Here is a 17,781-nt window from a genome sequence, read left to right on the forward strand (position 1 = left end):
ATTATTATTTTTTTGTTTTTGTTTTTTGTGTTCTTGTTATGTTAGCTGCACAAAACATAGGATTTTACAAATGATCAAATTTTGAAAAAAGGATCTTTTCTTGTTTTTCAAAATTACATACAAGCTAAAGCTGGCTGCTTTGGCGCCCCCATTTGTTGAAGTGTGTGTGTTTGTGTGTGAATGTAGATGTGGTTGTGGGTGTTTTGTGGCGGCGCCTGCTTCGTTTTTGTTGTTGGTATTGTTGTATTTATTTATAATGTAAAATTCTTAACTAAACTGCTTACTAATTATATTCATTTATATTTATATATATATATTTATATATTTACTTTTTCTGCATGCAAATGTGTTTTGTGTGCGAAGAGGAAGGAAGTGGGGGATATGGGACAATGTGGTAGCAAATAAATTGACAAATTATAACTTATAATTTTGCTTTTTGTTTCCTTTTTTTTTTTTTTTTTTTTTTGATTTGCATTTGCAACCATTGATTTACGATCAGTTTTGTTTTTTGTTTACAAAAATCTTCGCTGCCGACATATTGACAAACTAAAAGCACTCACATTTCTGACATCGTGTACTCATCTGGTTTTCATAATCTCAACGCTCCAACAATGACTAATCCATGCTGGGTCCACAATTAGAAGGACCCAGCACGTAATTCTTTTGATGAGCGTAGTAGGTAACGCCGACTGTTTTTACTCTCTTTATTTTTTTTTTGTTGTTTTGTAGTTTTTCGTTTTCCATTTCTGCTCCACTCATCATTACTGTTATTATTATTATTATTGATTTTGTTTTAGGTTCGTTTTTTTTTTTACTTTGCAAATTGTGTTCAACTTTTTATTGGACTTAGACTAGTCTTATTTGCTAAAAGTATGCTTAATTTTTTTATTTTTTTCTTTCTTTTTGTTTTATTTGATTTATATTATAGAATTTTTTGCTTTGCTCTGATGCATTGCTCTGCTGCCGATGATGTTTGTTGTTGTTGTTGTGTTATTATTTGCATGCCATCGAACAGTGTTTTTCATTTTTTATATTTTTAGTTGTAATAAAAACCTATATGCGCTTATTACAAAATGAAAAGTGTGTGAATTTCCTCTGGTGTTGTTTTGTTGTTGTTGATTTTTAATAAATAACTTCATAGACAGTAGCCTTTTTATCGCCCGAACCCGTCACAATATATTTGTCGTCAGTTGATATGTCGCAGCTAAGTACGGATGATGTTTCCTTCGACTGCAAGCGAAATAAGCCATACAAAATTACAATTAAATATTGCAAATATAATTGATTATAATTATATATATTCATAAATAGATATGACGTGTGGCTGTCTAGAGTGAATGATTTGGGTCTTTTAAATATAGAATTGAATATATTAATAGCCACAAAACCTTATCAGCTCTATTTTTGTTTATTATTATTATTATTTTTGTTTGTTTTGTATGCTGACAAAACAACGAGCTGTTCTATCTTTTTATATGTAGTTCATTCACTTGGCATTAAGATAGATCACTCACCTGGAATATACTGGCACCGTATGGTGTTCGCCATGCGTTAAGCAGGTTGTCTTTGCCGGTGGAAACGAACCATTTGCCGCAGGTGGCAAATCGCAGCGACAGAACGCAGCTTTCGTGCAAATGCAGCTGATACTTGTCTGGTTTCGATGCATGCAATACTTCCACATGTGAATTCTCCATGCCCACGGCCAGCCAGTCACCTTTGAGAAGAGCATGAAATGGAGTCAATATGGGTTGCAGGAGTGCAGTAGTTAGTGTGAGGTAGATAAGCCGACATACCTGTGGGACAGTAGCCAAGCGAGAATATTTGAGAACTGAAATCGTGCTGTTGCAGCTGACGACCCTCGCGGAGATCCCACGAGCGCACCGTATTGTCCAGGCCGCCAGTCCATAATCGTGAGCCATCCGGACTGATATCAATGCACGAGGCACCGTCTGTGTGGCCCTGGAACTGACGCACCAGTATCTCATTGTGCAGATCCCAGACAGCGATGTTGCCATCGCTGCAGCACGAGAAGCACACCTTCGAATCGGGACTGATGGCGAGCGCATAACAGGCAGGCGCCGCTGAGGTTAGCTCGGCCTTGATGCGTGGCGTTGGACTGGCCAAATCCCATATTGATAGATTCGATGCCTCGCCACCGACAATAAGCGTGCGTCCATCCGGCAGCAGTTTCACGGAGCGTATATAATTATCGCGCTGCAGGCAATCCAGCTGGCTGACGGGATTCTTGTTGCCCGGCTGTGAGATGTCCCACACCTTGACACAGCCCTTGCCACCCGTATAAACGTATTTTGTAGGATTTGAAATGGTCACCGCGCAGACTACCTCACCATGCGATAAGGTATTTATTTGCCGCGCATGTCTCGGTATCCCTACGCCAACCAACGCGTCCGGCGGGAATGGCACCGGCTGCAAGCTACCCTCCCCGTTCATATGGAAAGAGTATGCACTGTTCGAAACAATCAACGAGGAAAATAAATTACTACAAACTTTGAAATGGATAATAAGTTTGGTGAACTTACGGCTTTCCACCTGTTAATGCCGAGGGATGTGGAATGCCGTTTGTTCGTACATGCGCATGCGGATCGTACGGCAACGGCGGTCGTCCATAGGCGGGATCCGATGGTGGACGCTGATAGGGATCCGCCGGTCGCTGATACGGCGACGCTGGATATCCAGCTGGCGGTGGGCCACCTTGTTGCATCATTTGTTTAGGATTTGCGCCCTGAGATGGTGCTGCAGCGTTTGGTGTCGGTGTACGTGCCTTCGCGCCCGGTGTTCCCGGCTTGTCCATCTAATAGTTAATGATAATCAAAATATAAATTAATAAATTACTTTTTTGTACGTAGACTTTGCATAGCAATAAATAATTTTTTTTTAAAATGTAGTCTGAGAACATAAATCTATTTATATTACAGTCTTTCAATGTGCCTTCATATTTAATAATAAAAGCTAGAAAGGTTTGCACATTTTTCCCATGAATTTTATGATAAGCAAACTTTTGAAGCACATTATCAATGTTTGTTCTTACATCTTTTGTCTTGAGGCTGGGTGTGGATCGGGACGAACTGGAGCCTGAACGTGAAGGCGGGCGCTCCTGTTTAATACCACTGCTGCCCGGTTTGTCCAGCCGCTCGCCATTTAAGCTCTCGCGATCGCGCACCTCCATGGAAACGTGCTCGCCATTGGGACGTGGTGAGTGTGATTCCTGCAAAATGGCATTTGGGATGTGAGTCAAACGAAAGTGATTTTTGGAAGGGGATCTTTTTTTTCTTGGGAGATCTGTTGCATGTTAATCAGGGCCGGCACTCAACTCACCATTTCATTTGCAACATCTACGACTAAATCTTGATCGCTTTTCTCGCCTTCATCGTCCTGCAAAAATTTTGAAAAAAAACAAACAAACACAATAAAACAAAATGCGTATAACAATAAGAACAACAACAAACACAAACAGCAATTTAGTTGTTTTTTTTTATTGCACTAGACTACAAATATAATTATAGCTATATTGATTTGAGGGTTTGACGTTTCTTACGAAGCGCATGAAGTGGTAGAGGATTAGAGATAGATAACAACAACTACGTATGGGATACTACATAATATTAATGGTTGTTTTTTTATGGTGAGTTGAGAGGCAGCATCAACTGATGACACAATGATACCAAGTATTCTAAATGATTTATAAGTGTATTACAATTCGATACTCACTTGCAGTTTCTCATCTTTTCGACGCTTCGAATCGTTCTCAATATCCAATGGAGAGCGCGTGCGATATTTCTCACGATCCGCTGGCGAAACCGAATTGCGCTGAAATTGAGATTGGATTTATTTCATATCATATCATATAACATGTCTGTTTTGGGCTACTACTTACCAAGCGCTCCTCAGCACCCGCTGGTCCCTCTAAGCCCATTGGCTTTATATCCGGCCTTTGATGTTCTGGCGGCGCTTTTAGCAAACCCTGTGGCCCATGTGGCAAGCCCATTGTGGCACCCAAAGCACCAAATGGATTTAAAGCGCCCATCGGTTGTGGCGGCCCACCTGGCACCTGTTGTGCATGTATTTGTTGCTGCAATTGAAAAACCAAAGGCGGTTAGTTGATCAAAATTTTGACTTTTGTGATGGCGCTTAAATTTTTTTTTGTTATTTGGCTTTGGGACGTAACAAAAGCAATTTTGATGCAGTTGTGCGCGTGTGGGTGCAGACAACACCAACAACATTGACAAGTAGAGCATTATTTAAAAATATATATTTATATGTATATATATGAACAACACCTTGTGGAGAGCGAACGAGCGAGCGAGAATTAGCGCAACAAGCAAACAAACAAACGAACGCAAATTGTAAAAAAAAAAGAAAACAATAATTAAAACTTACTAAAAGTTGTTGTATTCCATGTTGCTGCTGATGCTGCTATAGACACACGCACACGCACAAGCACATCGTTTTTAAAATTAATATATTTGATTTCATAAATTAAATAATTTGAAAATATCTTGAGTTGAAGTACAGTGCGTATTCATTAAAGTCAACTAACTGAACAACGAACATTTCAAAATATTCGTTACTATCAAGTGTCATACTTTTTTTAAAACTATCTTATCAGAGATATCAAGTTGTTTATCGTGATTTTGAGGTAAAATTTAGTTAAGCTCTGTATCTTATATAGGGTAATTAAAAGTTTATTTGTAGTAGATTTGAAAATAGTTGATAATTTGAAATCTGAAAAACTTTACAAGACGAAAGTTGGTAAACATATTTGAGATTTCAAAAGGAATATCGCTTAATGGCATTTAAAAAACAACTACGCTTGACCAACTCTTAACCTAAACAGCTATATATCGATTTTCTTTTGGCGAGATTTAAAGTACAAAGGGTATAAATCAGAAAGTATTTCGCACTAATAAAGTTTCAATGCACATTGCGTGGCACTTGGTGTAAATGATAGATATCAACTTACCCCAATGATCAGATTCAGTTCCTGCATTGTGACCTGCTTCGCGCGCTCTACCGCCTGCAGCACTTGTTGCTGATGATCGGCCTGTAGGAATGGAAGCAGCTGGTTGATCAGTGTGTTTAGACGCTTGGCGATTTCCGTTTGCTTGTGCATTTCCACATTAAGGCCATAGGACATCTCATAGTACTGCGCATTTGATGTGTGGGAGGTAGAAAGGGATTAGAATAAATACTCAAATATTTTTATTTGTAATTAATTATTTTACCATAACATAATGGCGTTGCATTTCGGTCTTTTCGTTTGCCAGCTTCTCGCACTCCAATTTGATGCTGAAATTCACAGGAAAAATAATCAAAAGGGCAAATTAGTTTAGTTGAAAGAAATCTCGGGCAACGCTTCCGTTGTCGTTGGCCCGCCGGCTACAAAAATATCCTATGACCAACCAGCGCATATGGTTAGCTGCCTGGCAAACCGGTTTCTACAGCAAAAAGACATTGAGGCTGAAAGGCAACAGAAATATCCCAGCAGAACAACAGTGCATGAAAAATCTACAGAAATAACATTCTTTTTACATTTCTTGGACTGCATTAAATAGCCTGAATTCTTTGTTGGATTTTTAATGTAGATTCTCTACAGAACTAATGTTTTCATGACACCACTTTGTTTTGAAAATTTGTGTTATACATTTTATAATGTAGATAATTTGTACAAAACTATGTCTATGTGTCCGCTATATAAATAAATGTGTCTAAGAAAATAATAGCAAATCTCGAATCAATATTTGTTCTTTTTACAGTGGACGCTTTAAGTTGGAAACTTTTGTAAAGCCCAATAGTAAATATTTAAAGCTCTTCTGCTGGGTTTCCTTTTGGGGTGCTCTACGTCGTAGATACTTGCCTGTGATATTGTGCCTGCAGAAAATTGAACTCCTCCTTGATGCGCTCCAATGTATCGGCAATGGTGAATTTGATTGGGCCCTGAGGTGGTGGTCCCTGAGAGAGATAGAGATGGACATGGGGCGAAACACAATTAGCAAAACACTTGATTGGGTCCCATTGCAATCTGTTAAATACTTACCCCGGCGGCGGGGTGACGCACCGGTGCGGGATACATTGTTGTTGTTGTGTTGATGTTGCTGTTTCCGCTGTTATTGCTGTTTGATAGTTGCCCAAGAAGGTGCAACAAGATGAACAACAACAAATAACAGTTGTATTTAGTTGAACCGTAATGTTTTTATATTTAATTATTATTTTTTATTTATTTTGTTCGTAGCCTGCGGTTGGTTAAGCGAGTTGATTATGCTTCCTCTTCCCTTTGGCAGCGCGCCGCTGCCCGCTGCTGCTGGCACCCTGAGATGAAGCTCCCCTCTGCTGAAATTAGCAGCACTAGCTCCGGAGGAGCATGTATAAAATGTAATTGTGCAAGCTTTTAATTGCTATTATGGTGATTTTTAGTTGTAGTTCAACTCCTGCGTTTCCATATTGTCAAGAGATTTGCGGGTATCCTGCAAATATTTAATTTTACATTTCTTAGTTATTTTGCACCATTTTTTTTCGATACGTAGAATCTCACGCACACATACACACACACACACATACGCATACACGCGCGCTCACGTATTTTTGAGCATCTCAGCAATGGCAGCCATGCCAGCAACAACGAGTGAACATATATATACGCACACATATACAGAGGACGACGCACATACGAGGGTATGAGTGTGAGTGTTTACCGCCGAAAAAATCAAACGCACAGTTGCATGTGCCTGGGCGAAATGTTACGCAAAAAACAAGCATGCGGCATTGGGCAAAAAACTATTGTTCACTTTATTGGCAGCTTAAGCAGCTCTTGTTAAACAAATTCCACATTCTTGTGGCATGTAATTTTTGCAAAAGCAATGCAAGCTGGTCGCACGCTCTGCACAAACAAATGTACCCCGTGCAATACACATACAGATAGACTGCAATTACGCAGGGTTGCCACCTCAAACCGGAGCACAAATATTGACGCTTGCCAGCCGCGCAGAACACTTTAATGTTTATTGAAGCATTGCCTTCTGGTTTTTAACACTTTGCGAAAAATAAACAATTGAGCAAATACGAATTTGATACAACAAGATATAAAAGCAACTGAAATTTGAATTTGCTGGCAACACTGTTTGCTGCGGCAGCGAGTTGTCCACTCACACATGCACAAAAACATACAGACAGACATACACACGCGCGCGCACCCCGAGCGAACGAGTGGCAAAACTCACTTACACACATGCACATACACATACACGCACACGTACACACATAGGCGCACACACGAGCGCAGCGCTAAAGAAAAATTGGCCCAACAAAAAATAAACAAAAGCAATTAAAAAACGGAGTAGTTGGCAGTACCAATTTACATTTGGGCATTTAGCTAGCCGTAGAATTGCACATTTTATTGCCAATTTCTGAGCACACGCATACGTTGCACTGATATTTGCACTAGCCGATTTTTTCTGTGCAAAAAAACGTAATTTTTTAATCGAATTTTGCCCGTAAAAACTGGCCTCTTCAACCGACCGACCGACTCGCTACGTCTGACAGCCAGCCTGAGCGTCGTGTATGTGTTGTGTGGCGTTCTCGTTCTCGTCTCTATTTTTTCGCATCTGCTTTAGCCGTCTATTTTGCACTTGGATTTTCGGCTACATTTAATTGCTATTCGAAATGGTTTTATATTGCTCGCAATGCACAATTACTTGGAAAACTTGTTAACGCTTACTGCCGATTTGTTTTTTAATCGCGAACGTGATTTTGAAGCGTGGAAAAATAAAAGCCGACGATATATCGCCAGATATATCTCATCACTTTAGTATTTAGATGTATCGACTAGCCTCCATAATTTATCGAGCGGCCCCTTTGATTTATCGAACTTGTTTTGCTATCGAGCATTTTAATTTATCGTCTGTGCAACATTGTAACACAAGAGCAACGATTGATGCGGCGCGCAATCTGAATTATGAAATCAGTGCAACATAATTAGAAGTATTTTTACTGAAATTGATTTTTAAAAATTTTATTTAGGGACAACAATAATGTAAAAAAAATAATAAGAAAGAAAGAAGAAAAACGATTAGCATTAAAGTAAATAAAATATTTTTTCTAGCATAAATTAATTTGACTTTACTATAATTTTGCGTAATTGAAGATTTATGGTAATGTAAATTTGTGGCGTGAGGCGACATAAGCGCATGTCTAATCGCTCAGATAAATTTACTGTTATAATTCAGTCATATCATGCTCACAAGCATTTGCCTCTAAATATATTACCCAAAGCTGAAAGTAAAAGTAAACCCTTGCCCACCTTAGAGTAATCAAAAGTCAATAATATTATGTTTCTTAAGTGAATTTATTTAATTGTTTTTGCTTTTGTTTTTGTTTTTTGTTTGTATTTGCTTTTGCTAATTGCTTTGTTGCCATCACAGTTGGTTATCACAGTTGCGTTGTCTTTTGTCTTCTTCTTTTGTAGCTGCCTTCTACTATAGCTGACCTGATGATTTACCAGGGGCGCCACAGTTTCTCCGCCTCCACTGGCATAGGCGATGGTGCAGGACTCTCGCAATCACTATGATAGCCGGATGAGGCGGGGCTGAGTGGCGCCGAGTTGCAGTTCATACTCAATTCGGACTCTGATTCAGACATTGTTTGTGCCTTATGAAACTGCTGCAGGTTCTTGTAGATGCGTCCCAGATGCGACATTACCGATTTGCCCAGGTCAACGCTCATGCCAGGTGTGGATGCCATAACACGTGACACCTCATTGACTGCATTCATGTACCCATTGCGGAAGTTCTCCAAAGGCATTGCGGGCGATGTTGTTGTTGCTGTTGTTGTTTTTGTTGTTGGTGTTGCTGTTGCTGTTGCTGCTACTGATTTGCCCATCTTTTGCTGGCGCATGAATACCACAGCTGATTCGAGCATCTCGGCTTTGTCCATGCGCAGAATGCCATCATCGCCGCGCAGGTCGGCGACAAGTGTCTTCAAGGTGTCCAGGCACTTGTTGATGCGCGCCCGACGCTGACGCTCCAGCAGTGGCTTCTTCACTTTCTGGTAGATCTCAGTTTTGCTGCTGTATTCCATTTTTACGTAAGTTTCCTTTACGAATTTATTAATTTAGTGTATAAAATTGCTCGTTGTTGCCTTTTTGCTGGCTGTATCGTGAATGATGCTCTTTGCTTGCCACTGCGTCGCTTTTATAGTTCTGAATCCACCCTCGGCGATGGCCACGCATGAGTGCGCCCTGTCTCGCTCGCACACGCATGACTGAGAGCGGGAGTCTCGCTTTCGCTCGCAGGCGATGCGCTGGGGGAACAGCTGCAATGTGCGGCTGTGCATGGAGGACAATCGGCAATCCTTGTGGCTCGTGGCGTGGGAACCGACCTGAAAGTAAGTTTCTCACACAATTTTTTCTCGTTTGTTTTCCTTTTGGCCACATGCTTCGCTTTTTTAAAGGATCAGAGCACAAAATTTTGCAGCTGTCGCTGTTTTGGGCATCATTGTTGTTGCTCTTGCTGTTGTTGCTGCTGTGTGTTGTTGTTGTTGTTTTTTCTGTTGCTGTTGTTGCTCTTTAGGCCGGTGTTATTATCCTTAATGCATACTTCACTGCCTCATCCTGTGTGCGTGTGCGTGGGTCGTTCCCATTCCCATTGTTATCCTGGCGTGCCATCTCTCTCGCTTATTGTTTCATCACAGTATGCAGATGATGATGGCATAATGCGGTCCCAATTTCGATCTCGATCACAATCCCGATCCCTGACCCGATGAATGTTTATTGGACACAATTAGTGTGGCATATTGGCTTCGTTTGGCTTTCGCTTTGGCCGTGCGCTGGAAGCGTGGTGTGGCCTTGCAGCGCGTGGATCAATTGAGGTGATCGCTGCCTTAAGTTGGGCTGCTACTTGCAACCCCCTAATGTCTAGCTACAGACATGCAGTACGTATGTAATAATTATCGTTAATGATTGATCAATTTCTGTCGTTTCTTCTGTTGTTTTTGTTGTTGTTCGCTGTGGCAGCTAATTGATAAATTGACAGTTAATTGTGTCCGAGTTAAATGCCAAAGCAAGCATTATGACATTGTTAATTATGAAATTTTATGGTGTTTTTGGGTATTTGTAGTATGTTTTAAAATTAATCAGCCAGTGATATAATAAATGGGTAAGTTTTGATTCCGATTGCTCTTTCAGAATGTGCTTAATCAACATGAGTTCTCAAGTTTTGTTGGGTTATTAGTTATACTTATACAACTTCATAAGCTATGATCCAAGAAATTAAAAAATATTTAAGTTTACTTGATGCTTACGAATTGATATTCTTAACATATCTTATCTCGAAGAACCTCCCGTTTGAATTATAATCATAGAGACTTTCATAGCTCTATTAAAATATAATCAACTAAATAGCTAAATATACTGTATGGGGTCGGAAATTCTTCCTTCTGCCTGCTACATACATTTGCACAAAAGCATTATACCATTTTTAATGGGTTCAGGGTATAAAATGAAAGATAGGGAAACCAATTTCTTAGAAGCACTCGACTTAAAGATATGCTCTAGAAATAAAAAATATACATTCTGTATATATCGAGTATACTATACGAAAACTTAATTACCAAGTTTTTTCCGTCGGATTATCTCGACTGGTAAGTTGAAACTGGACAAAAATGTATGTAGTGTACGAGTATATAAAATCATATATGCTTGTTTTTATTGGGAACAGGGTATATTAGAATCTTATAGGAAATCATCATATTTTGTTTACTGTTCTTTAAGTATGGCTTATATTAAATAACGTTTATAATAAATATTTCAGTACTTAATTTCACTAAGACTAATTAATGCACTTTAAATAAAATTAATAACGTGAAGAGCAGAACATCAATCCATTTGTGGTTTTCAACATGTTTGTATATCTGTTTCCCCAAATGACTTATTGTGAAAACAAGATGCTAATAAAGACAAATTCTTATATCAACGTTAATTGCAGTCCGCAATTTTGAATCTATCTGATTGGAATCTTCGAAACTGAAAGCAAAAATTGCTGCAATTTGAAATAATTAGACAAGCAGTGGTTTTCTTTTCAAAATTGTTTTTTTGTATTTATGTTTTCAAATATTTGTGTTTCTTAAATTATACACATTTGTATTGGCTAACAGACTTCTGGCTAATGGTTATTGGTGGTGTCAATAAAACGTGCCGTATCACAGAACTAACTTATAAAACTGCGTAACACTTAAGTGGAATCAGAATGAGGATCATTGTAAAGCATTAAAAGTAAAGCTAAATTTGCATTGCGTGCTTGTCCCATTGACTGCCTCGGCGCCAAGAGTTACCAGGGACGCCAAACTTTGTCGGTGGCACTAATTTGCAGCAGAGATTGGGCAGCAATTGGCGTGGATGAGCCGGATGAGGCACAATCACTGTCGCTGGCATAACCGCTGGAAACGGGACTGAAGGCGTCACGGCTGCTGATGCTGCTGCAGCTGGTGGTTGTGGTGGTGGTGGAAGCCGAGCCGCAGTTGATGCTGAGTGGTGTATGCATTGCCATTGGCATTGGCTGCTCCATTGGCTGCTCCAGCTGATTTAAACGCATGCCCAAATGTGTCATCAGAGTGGTGCCGAAGGTGACATCAACTTTGGGCAGTGCAGCAAGGGCACGAGAGACTTCATTGGCGGCACGGATGTAGCCGGCACGAAAACTATGCTCGGGAGCAATGGCAGCGGATGTAGGGGCAGCCTTAGATTGCTTGAGTTGGCGCAAATATTGTACAGTGACCTCCAAGATGTCGGCTTTCTCGAACTTGGCATCGCTTGTTTGGGCTACACACTCGGCCATCAGATCCTTCAGATCATCCAAGCACTTGTTGATGCGTGCGCGACGCTTGCGCTCCAGCAGCGGCTTCATCACCTTGCGGTACTGATAAGTCTTCGATAACTCGTATTTGGTTGCCATGGCTTAGTTTTAGTTTTTGTGAATTTTTACTTGTGCTCGTTGTGTACTTCACGACGTTTGCGCTGAGAATGTTGCTGCCGTCTCCAGTTACTGCTGCTTTTATAGCTGCACGTGCCGTCAACATCGATGTCAACGTCGACGTCGACGTCTATCTGCGTCTCGTGCTCAGCGCACGCAAGCGAGCACGCACGCAGAGAGCAGAGAGCAAGAACAACATGAAAAACAACAACAACACCACCTGCCGAGCAAATTACTCAGTCATTCGGGTCTGTTACTCGGCTCTCGTTCGCCTTGCAGCGATCCTCGTCTGCGACAGCTAATGGTGGTTGGTTTTTCTCTTGTTGGCTCGGCAAACAAGTTCTGTCTTGGCAGGGGATGAAGCTGATGGTGCGTCGCTGTGTGTTGGTGGTGTCGCTGGTGGTTGTTGCACATGTTCAGCATGCTGTTGTTGCTGTTGTTGTTATTGCTGCTCTTAGCTCTTCTCTGTTTTCTTTTACATTGACGTTCGAATCGTGGGAAACACTTTGCCCTCAAGTTTCCCACAAGATTTTTCTCGCTCGTTGGTGTTATAAGTTATAATCGCTCGGTCTTCTAGGGTGCAAGAGTGAGAGAGCGATTGAGAGAGGGAGAGAGAGAGAGATCAATCGAGTTGAGCCCTTATGCACATTGCACAGTGGGTACAACACATGTGGAAATTCTGTATAAAGTTCTATTAAATGAGAACTCTGGATTTTCCACTACATGTTCGTTCTAAGGTAAAAATCTGTTTTTGGATTTTACGTAGCTGTTCTTCTACTTGATACGGTTAGTTTTAGAATTTCTTGTACTGCCTGTGCGTGGGAATAAAGTTTTGGAAATACTGGGCAAGGTAAGGTAGAGTAAGGTGAGGTAAGTATAAGTAAAAATCTGTTCTGGATTTTACGTCGTATTTCTTGTACTTGATACGGTTAGTTTTTGGGATTTTAGAACTGACAGTGTGACTGAAGTTTTGCAACTATTTGGGATTTCTAAGGTTAGATAAGGTGCTGTGAAAATATGTAGGTAAACATTGATGTAGATTTAATATGATACGGTTAGTTTAAAGAATTTGGTAATGCCTGTGCGTGGGAATGATGTTTTGCAAATATTGGGAATGGCAAGGTAGTGTTAGGTGATGTACCAAAGTCGATGTGGTGCTGGTGAATTTGCAAATGGCATCTCCTAGGGACTTACTTGTTAATTAAGAGTGCGATGCATTTTTAGTTAATTCGCTGGTTGGATTAAAGAGCGTGGGAATGCAAAGAATATTGAACTTGAAGCGAATAAGATAATACCAGTATAAAATCAAAAATTCTAGAACTGGGTATATAATCAACTGAAATCCAGCTTAGTAATTTATTCAATTGATTCCATTTTTTTCTTATTATTTTTTTTACCTTAATTAGTTCACTTTACTGCAACATTTTCACCACCGCTTGTCCCACTGTAAATCTGACCGTGCCCAAGATCGAGTCATGGACAGTAATATGGACAGTACTACCGAAAAAAACTACCACCTGCCTTTTATTTAAGTTTTTTTTTTGTTGCCGTAGGTTCCTCTCTGCTGTCGTTGCAGTCTCTGCTGCTGATGTTGTTGTTGGTGTTTTTGTTGTTGTTGTTGTCAATTATGAATGCTGAATTGTAGCTTCTGTTGAACACTTGGGCCACGCTAAGTGGCATGCCTGGGCACGTCGTGGGACCGGGGATCGGAGACCAGGACCGAGTAACAACAATGTAGAGACGCTGTGAGGGGCATGCAAACTAAATGACTGTACGGCAAATTGACACACACTAAAGATTAAATGTATCGCATTCGTTAACTATATAAACAATATACGTGGCCAGTTTGGCCACGGGCAGGAAGTGCGAGCAGCCCAACACAACGGCGAGAGCGAGAGCGAGACCGCCTCCTTGTGTGTACTTAGCCAGGGGGATGAGATAGCTGGCATGATGAGCATGGCGTGCTGAGAGTGTGCTGAACAGCAAGCCGTTACAATCTTTCGAGTGTGAGAACATTTTTTCAACTGCACATGGCGAGCCGATCTCCGATCCCAACAGGGGCTCATTTATGCACGAATCGGGGTTGGGGGTTGCTCAGCTTATTGTCAATGCAATGCTCTTGTCATCGTTGATGTTGATATTGCTGCTGTGGTTGTTGTTGTTGCTGTTGATGTTGTTGCTTTGGCTATGGCTGTGTAATTGAATATGTGCACATTCTTGAACCGCGTAATAACGTGTGACAGACACACGTAAAATGGCTTGCTGGAGGGGTTGGGTGACCTGAAGGGGGAGGCACATGTGTTAAAGGGTTGTCGAACTGAAAGGATGCAAGTTGCACAAAGCTCATTGCAGATGCTGCTGTGCAGTTATTCAGTTCATTGAATTGCAAAATTTCACCAGACAGGATGTTATTATTAGGCATACAAATTCCAAATAAGTAATTGAATATATGGCTAGCGGTACTTGATCCAATTAGCGTTAGCGTGATCCGCCAAGGTTATTTGATCTTAGGTTTGACTATACATATCAATATCGAAGAGACGGTGTACCATTATATTGGAAAAACTTTGTGAAGTAAAATTAATTTACAATAATTGATAAACTTTTTTATGCTACCTTGCGGTAAATAAATTATTTTGATATCGCATTTGTTTCATGAAGAAGACTTTATCTATATGGATTCCTTCAGTTAACTCTCATGTTTGAAGATATTGAATATTATTTTAAAATATTATTCATATTTATAAGCAGCTGTTTCAAACAAGAAAAGACATGTTCAAATTTATTATTTTTCAAGGCATTATTTTTATTATCTTAAAAACTAGCAAACCATTATGCTATTGGCACTAAAAACTAAACTCTGATCGATTATGAGTATATAACTGTATCACAAGTCATTTAAATTTGACATAAGTATTGCCATTAAATATAAATATTAAATTAACACCTTGCCACCTGCACCACTTTGATATTGTTGCTGTTGATGGCTGCTGATTGCAGTGGCAACATGCTTCCCATTTTCTCATTTGCGGCATGCGACTAGTTTCGCATGTTGTGGCTGATTTGTTGACAGGATGGATGGATAGCTTCATTGAATAAGTGTTTTCATTCATGTATTTGACCGATTCTAACTACCGGTTTGTCTGTTGTTGTTGTTGCTGCTGGTGTTGCTGCTACTACTGTGCATGCCAATAAAAACAGCCGTCTGCGGTTTCCAGGCAAAAAACCAATTGATGTGTGGCCATTGCTGTCTCCTGTAGCATGCGCTCGTTAGCCTGATTTTGTGCAATCTCCTCCAGACTCTCATAGTGCTGGTAGTGCTTAATGCTGCAATTTGTGTTGTTGCTATGCTTGCTGCCACGTCGTTGTAGCATTTTGGCTATTAGATTCTTCACTTTCGACATAGTTTCTGGGTTTTAACACTGTTGTTAGCGCTTTGAGTTGCAAATTTGGACTGTGCTTCGAGCGTGGCAAGTGTCGCATTTATATAGCAACATCAAGAAACCACCACCACCGCCTAAATCAAAGCAGAACAGTAGAGCACCACCCAACGACAGCGACAAGTGCCACATGGGCAACACATGTGTCCAGCACGCGGCTGACTGATGTTGCAACTTTCAGCAACAGCGACACCAACAGCAGCATCAGCAACAGCAGCCGCCCAACGCTTGCCTGCCACGCTTTCAGCGCAGGCTCATCATCAGAGAGAGAGAGAGCAAGCTCAACACGTGCAGGATAATCTTGTCAGTCGTCCGCACCCCTCATTGTCGAGGCATCCTTTCGATTGCTGCTGTTGTTGTTTTTGTTTTTTTTTTACTTATTCAATATAACGAACGCACAAAATAAATATTGAGAGCGTCGAGCAGTTGTGGTTCCCATGGATAAGGTTCGATGGCCCTCAGTTGGTTAGGGGAAAAATATCCCACGGTTCGAGTGGCAGCTGCTTGCAATTTAGGCCACAGCCCGTTTCGTGTTGCTGTCGCTGCAGTAGTTGTTGTTGTTGTTGTTGATGCCTTGGTGGTGGTGGCTGTTGACTGCCTGACACATATTGCACTTGCTGCCTGGCGAAAGTCTCGCCACTGCAGCGACCTCTAAAGCCTGCTATCGGACAAGTGTGGTTTCGCGTCTGCCTAATTGCCACGCGTTTCATTTTCAAATGCGCACACACAAAACCAACGACTCGATTGCCGATTGCCGCCTCCTGCCCCGCTGTTGCACCTGATTAATGTATATTTTTGTTTTGCCCACTTGTGGAAAGCTCGCGCCAATAGCAGCCGCGTGGCGGCCATAGACTTGCCTCGTGCTGCGCTGCCTGCGGGGCGTTGGGCGGTCACGTGGCTGGTCGTGAATTTGATTTCGGTGGTTGTGGCACAAGGTGTAGCAATTGAGTTCTGTTTGATCGCCACTTGATTCAGTTTATGAGCACTTGTGGATTATAATTTGAGTGCTTTTCAGTCAGTTTTTATCATAGCAGTGTGTTGGATTGGGTTGAAGTGGCACGCTCCAAATTTCAGGGATATTTCATAGGAAATTGATATTTAATTGCAAGTGGATTTAAGTGGTAGGTAATATTTAAAAGCGTTTTTACTATTTGTGCGTTTTGTGCATATTTAAGTTTGGCATTCCATTTTGTATGATCTTCAGTTAAGATTGTGTAGGTATGCTTAACTAATTAGAATTGTAGTTGGGAAAGTGTTTGGAATTTCATCCCACAATTTTGGGCATTTGGTGTTTCGGTCATTCAACAATGCGACGCACAATTGTCCACTTATCGTCCAGCTAATTTACTAGACTATAGTTAAAATTCAAAAGGCAACCATTTTTGAAGATGCCTGGGAACTCTTTCTAAAATGCGTAAATAAGTATAGACATAATAACAACGAGTATTAGCTGCCCTTTTGTGTATTTTGAAAAGAATAAAGCATTATTACGAAAGTAATTATAGCAAGTCCAGAAGTCGATTGCTGCCCAATTTAATATATATAATCAAAGAATAAATTCTCTGATTGCCATCTTCGCACCTATTTTTTAAGATAATTGCTTGTTTATAGTTAGGTACTAGACTTTATTAGTCCTGCATTTAAGACTAACTCACATTTTACACTCATTTACAATTTTATCAAATTTTGTTTCACATTTTATTAAATTCAATACTAATTTCTCAATACTATTTTCGACGAATATTCTTCATAGCTAGTCTTTTAAGTTGTTGTGCCTTAAGCCGATCTCAAAATCAAATCCATAGAACTTTTTTCCGTATACATCTATTATTACGCAATCAGATTCGGGTTTCGAAGACCTTTCCATTCTATTTAGGCTATATATTTTTTAATGCTTTCTTCTTAGATTTTTTCCTACCAAGTCCACATATATCTGATTAATTGCAAATCTTTACAATTTGCACCTGCTGCCATTGTTTTTTGCCTGATGGCCCAATGCCCATCAATTCAAATCCTCAATTTACGTCTATTGATGTTGGCCGACATCAGCACTTGTGAATAAAGAAAAAAAACTTAATTCCAATCACGTCCACAGTAGCGCCAACTTTTCAACTTCGGCTTTGGCCAATCAACATCTTTGGCTGAAGCTGAGGCTCATAAACTGCGGTTCAATTAGCGCATGTCGTAAAGTACAAATAACTATTGCGTACAATTCTGCGGAAGCCTCGAGGCAAACTTTGAGGTATAATCATTAAGCTGAAGCCGAGTAGCCGACATTGCGACGACGATTTAAATTAAACAATCGACAATGACGACGCCAACAGCAACAACAACAACAACAACAGCAGTAGAAACAACAGTAA

General features: G+C 40.5%; 4 protein-coding genes across 11 annotated transcripts; all 4 read right to left on the reverse strand.

Annotated features, from left to right (window-relative positions):
* Nucleotides 1-498: 498 nt before the first annotated feature.
* On the reverse strand, nt 499-7,810 carry LOC6563587 (protein groucho). Of its 8 annotated transcripts, none has more exons than XM_043214915.1 (14): nt 7,733-7,749; nt 6,056-6,482; nt 5,876-5,970; nt 5,244-5,307; nt 4,982-5,164; nt 4,399-4,434; nt 3,896-4,090; nt 3,730-3,828; nt 3,337-3,393; nt 3,050-3,226; nt 2,541-2,812; nt 1,794-2,467; nt 1,515-1,714; nt 499-1,230 (listed from the first exon to the last, which is right to left on the reverse strand). In XM_043214915.1, the coding sequence occupies exons 2-14, from the start codon at nt 6,089-6,091 to the stop codon at nt 1,123-1,125; spliced, it is 2,196 nt and encodes a 731-aa protein (XP_043070850.1). In that variant the 5' UTR covers nt 6,092-6,482; nt 7,733-7,749; the 3' UTR covers nt 499-1,122. The 8 variants fall into 8 exon arrangements, with proteins under 8 accessions (XP_043070850.1, XP_032592904.1, XP_001990628.1 ...); XM_032737013.2 differs by lacking the exon at nt 7,733-7,749 and adding an exon at nt 7,374-7,685; XM_001990592.3 differs by lacking the exon at nt 7,733-7,749 and adding an exon at nt 7,366-7,685 and having other exon boundaries at nt 4,399-4,431.
* A 698-nt stretch (nt 7,811-8,508) lies between these two features.
* LOC6563571 (enhancer of split m8 protein) lies at nt 8,509-9,090 on the reverse strand. Its single transcript, XM_001990591.1, has one exon. It carries the CDS (start codon nt 9,088-9,090, stop codon nt 8,509-8,511), a length of 582 nt encoding a protein of 193 aa, XP_001990627.1.
* Nucleotides 9,091-11,106: 2,016 nt separating this feature from the next.
* LOC6563570 (enhancer of split m7 protein) lies at nt 11,107-12,003 on the reverse strand. Its single transcript, XM_001990590.2, has one exon. The coding sequence runs from the start codon at nt 11,958-11,960 to the stop codon at nt 11,337-11,339; it is 624 nt and encodes a 207-aa protein (XP_001990626.1). The 5' UTR covers nt 11,961-12,003; the 3' UTR covers nt 11,107-11,336.
* A 3,126-nt stretch (nt 12,004-15,129) lies between these two features.
* Nucleotides 15,130-15,382, reverse strand: LOC6563569 (enhancer of split m6 protein). The gene has a single exon (XM_001990589.2). The coding sequence runs from the start codon at nt 15,380-15,382 to the stop codon at nt 15,155-15,157; it is 228 nt and encodes a 75-aa protein (XP_001990625.1). The 3' UTR covers nt 15,130-15,154.
* Between the last annotated feature and the right edge of the window lie 2,399 nt (nt 15,383-17,781).

This window comes from Drosophila grimshawi, unplaced genomic scaffold, assembly GCF_018153295.1.
Source record: "Drosophila grimshawi isolate 15287-2541.00 unplaced genomic scaffold, ASM1815329v1 contig_311, whole genome shotgun sequence".
NCBI classification, from domain to species: Eukaryota; Metazoa; Arthropoda; class Insecta; order Diptera; family Drosophilidae; genus Drosophila; species Drosophila grimshawi.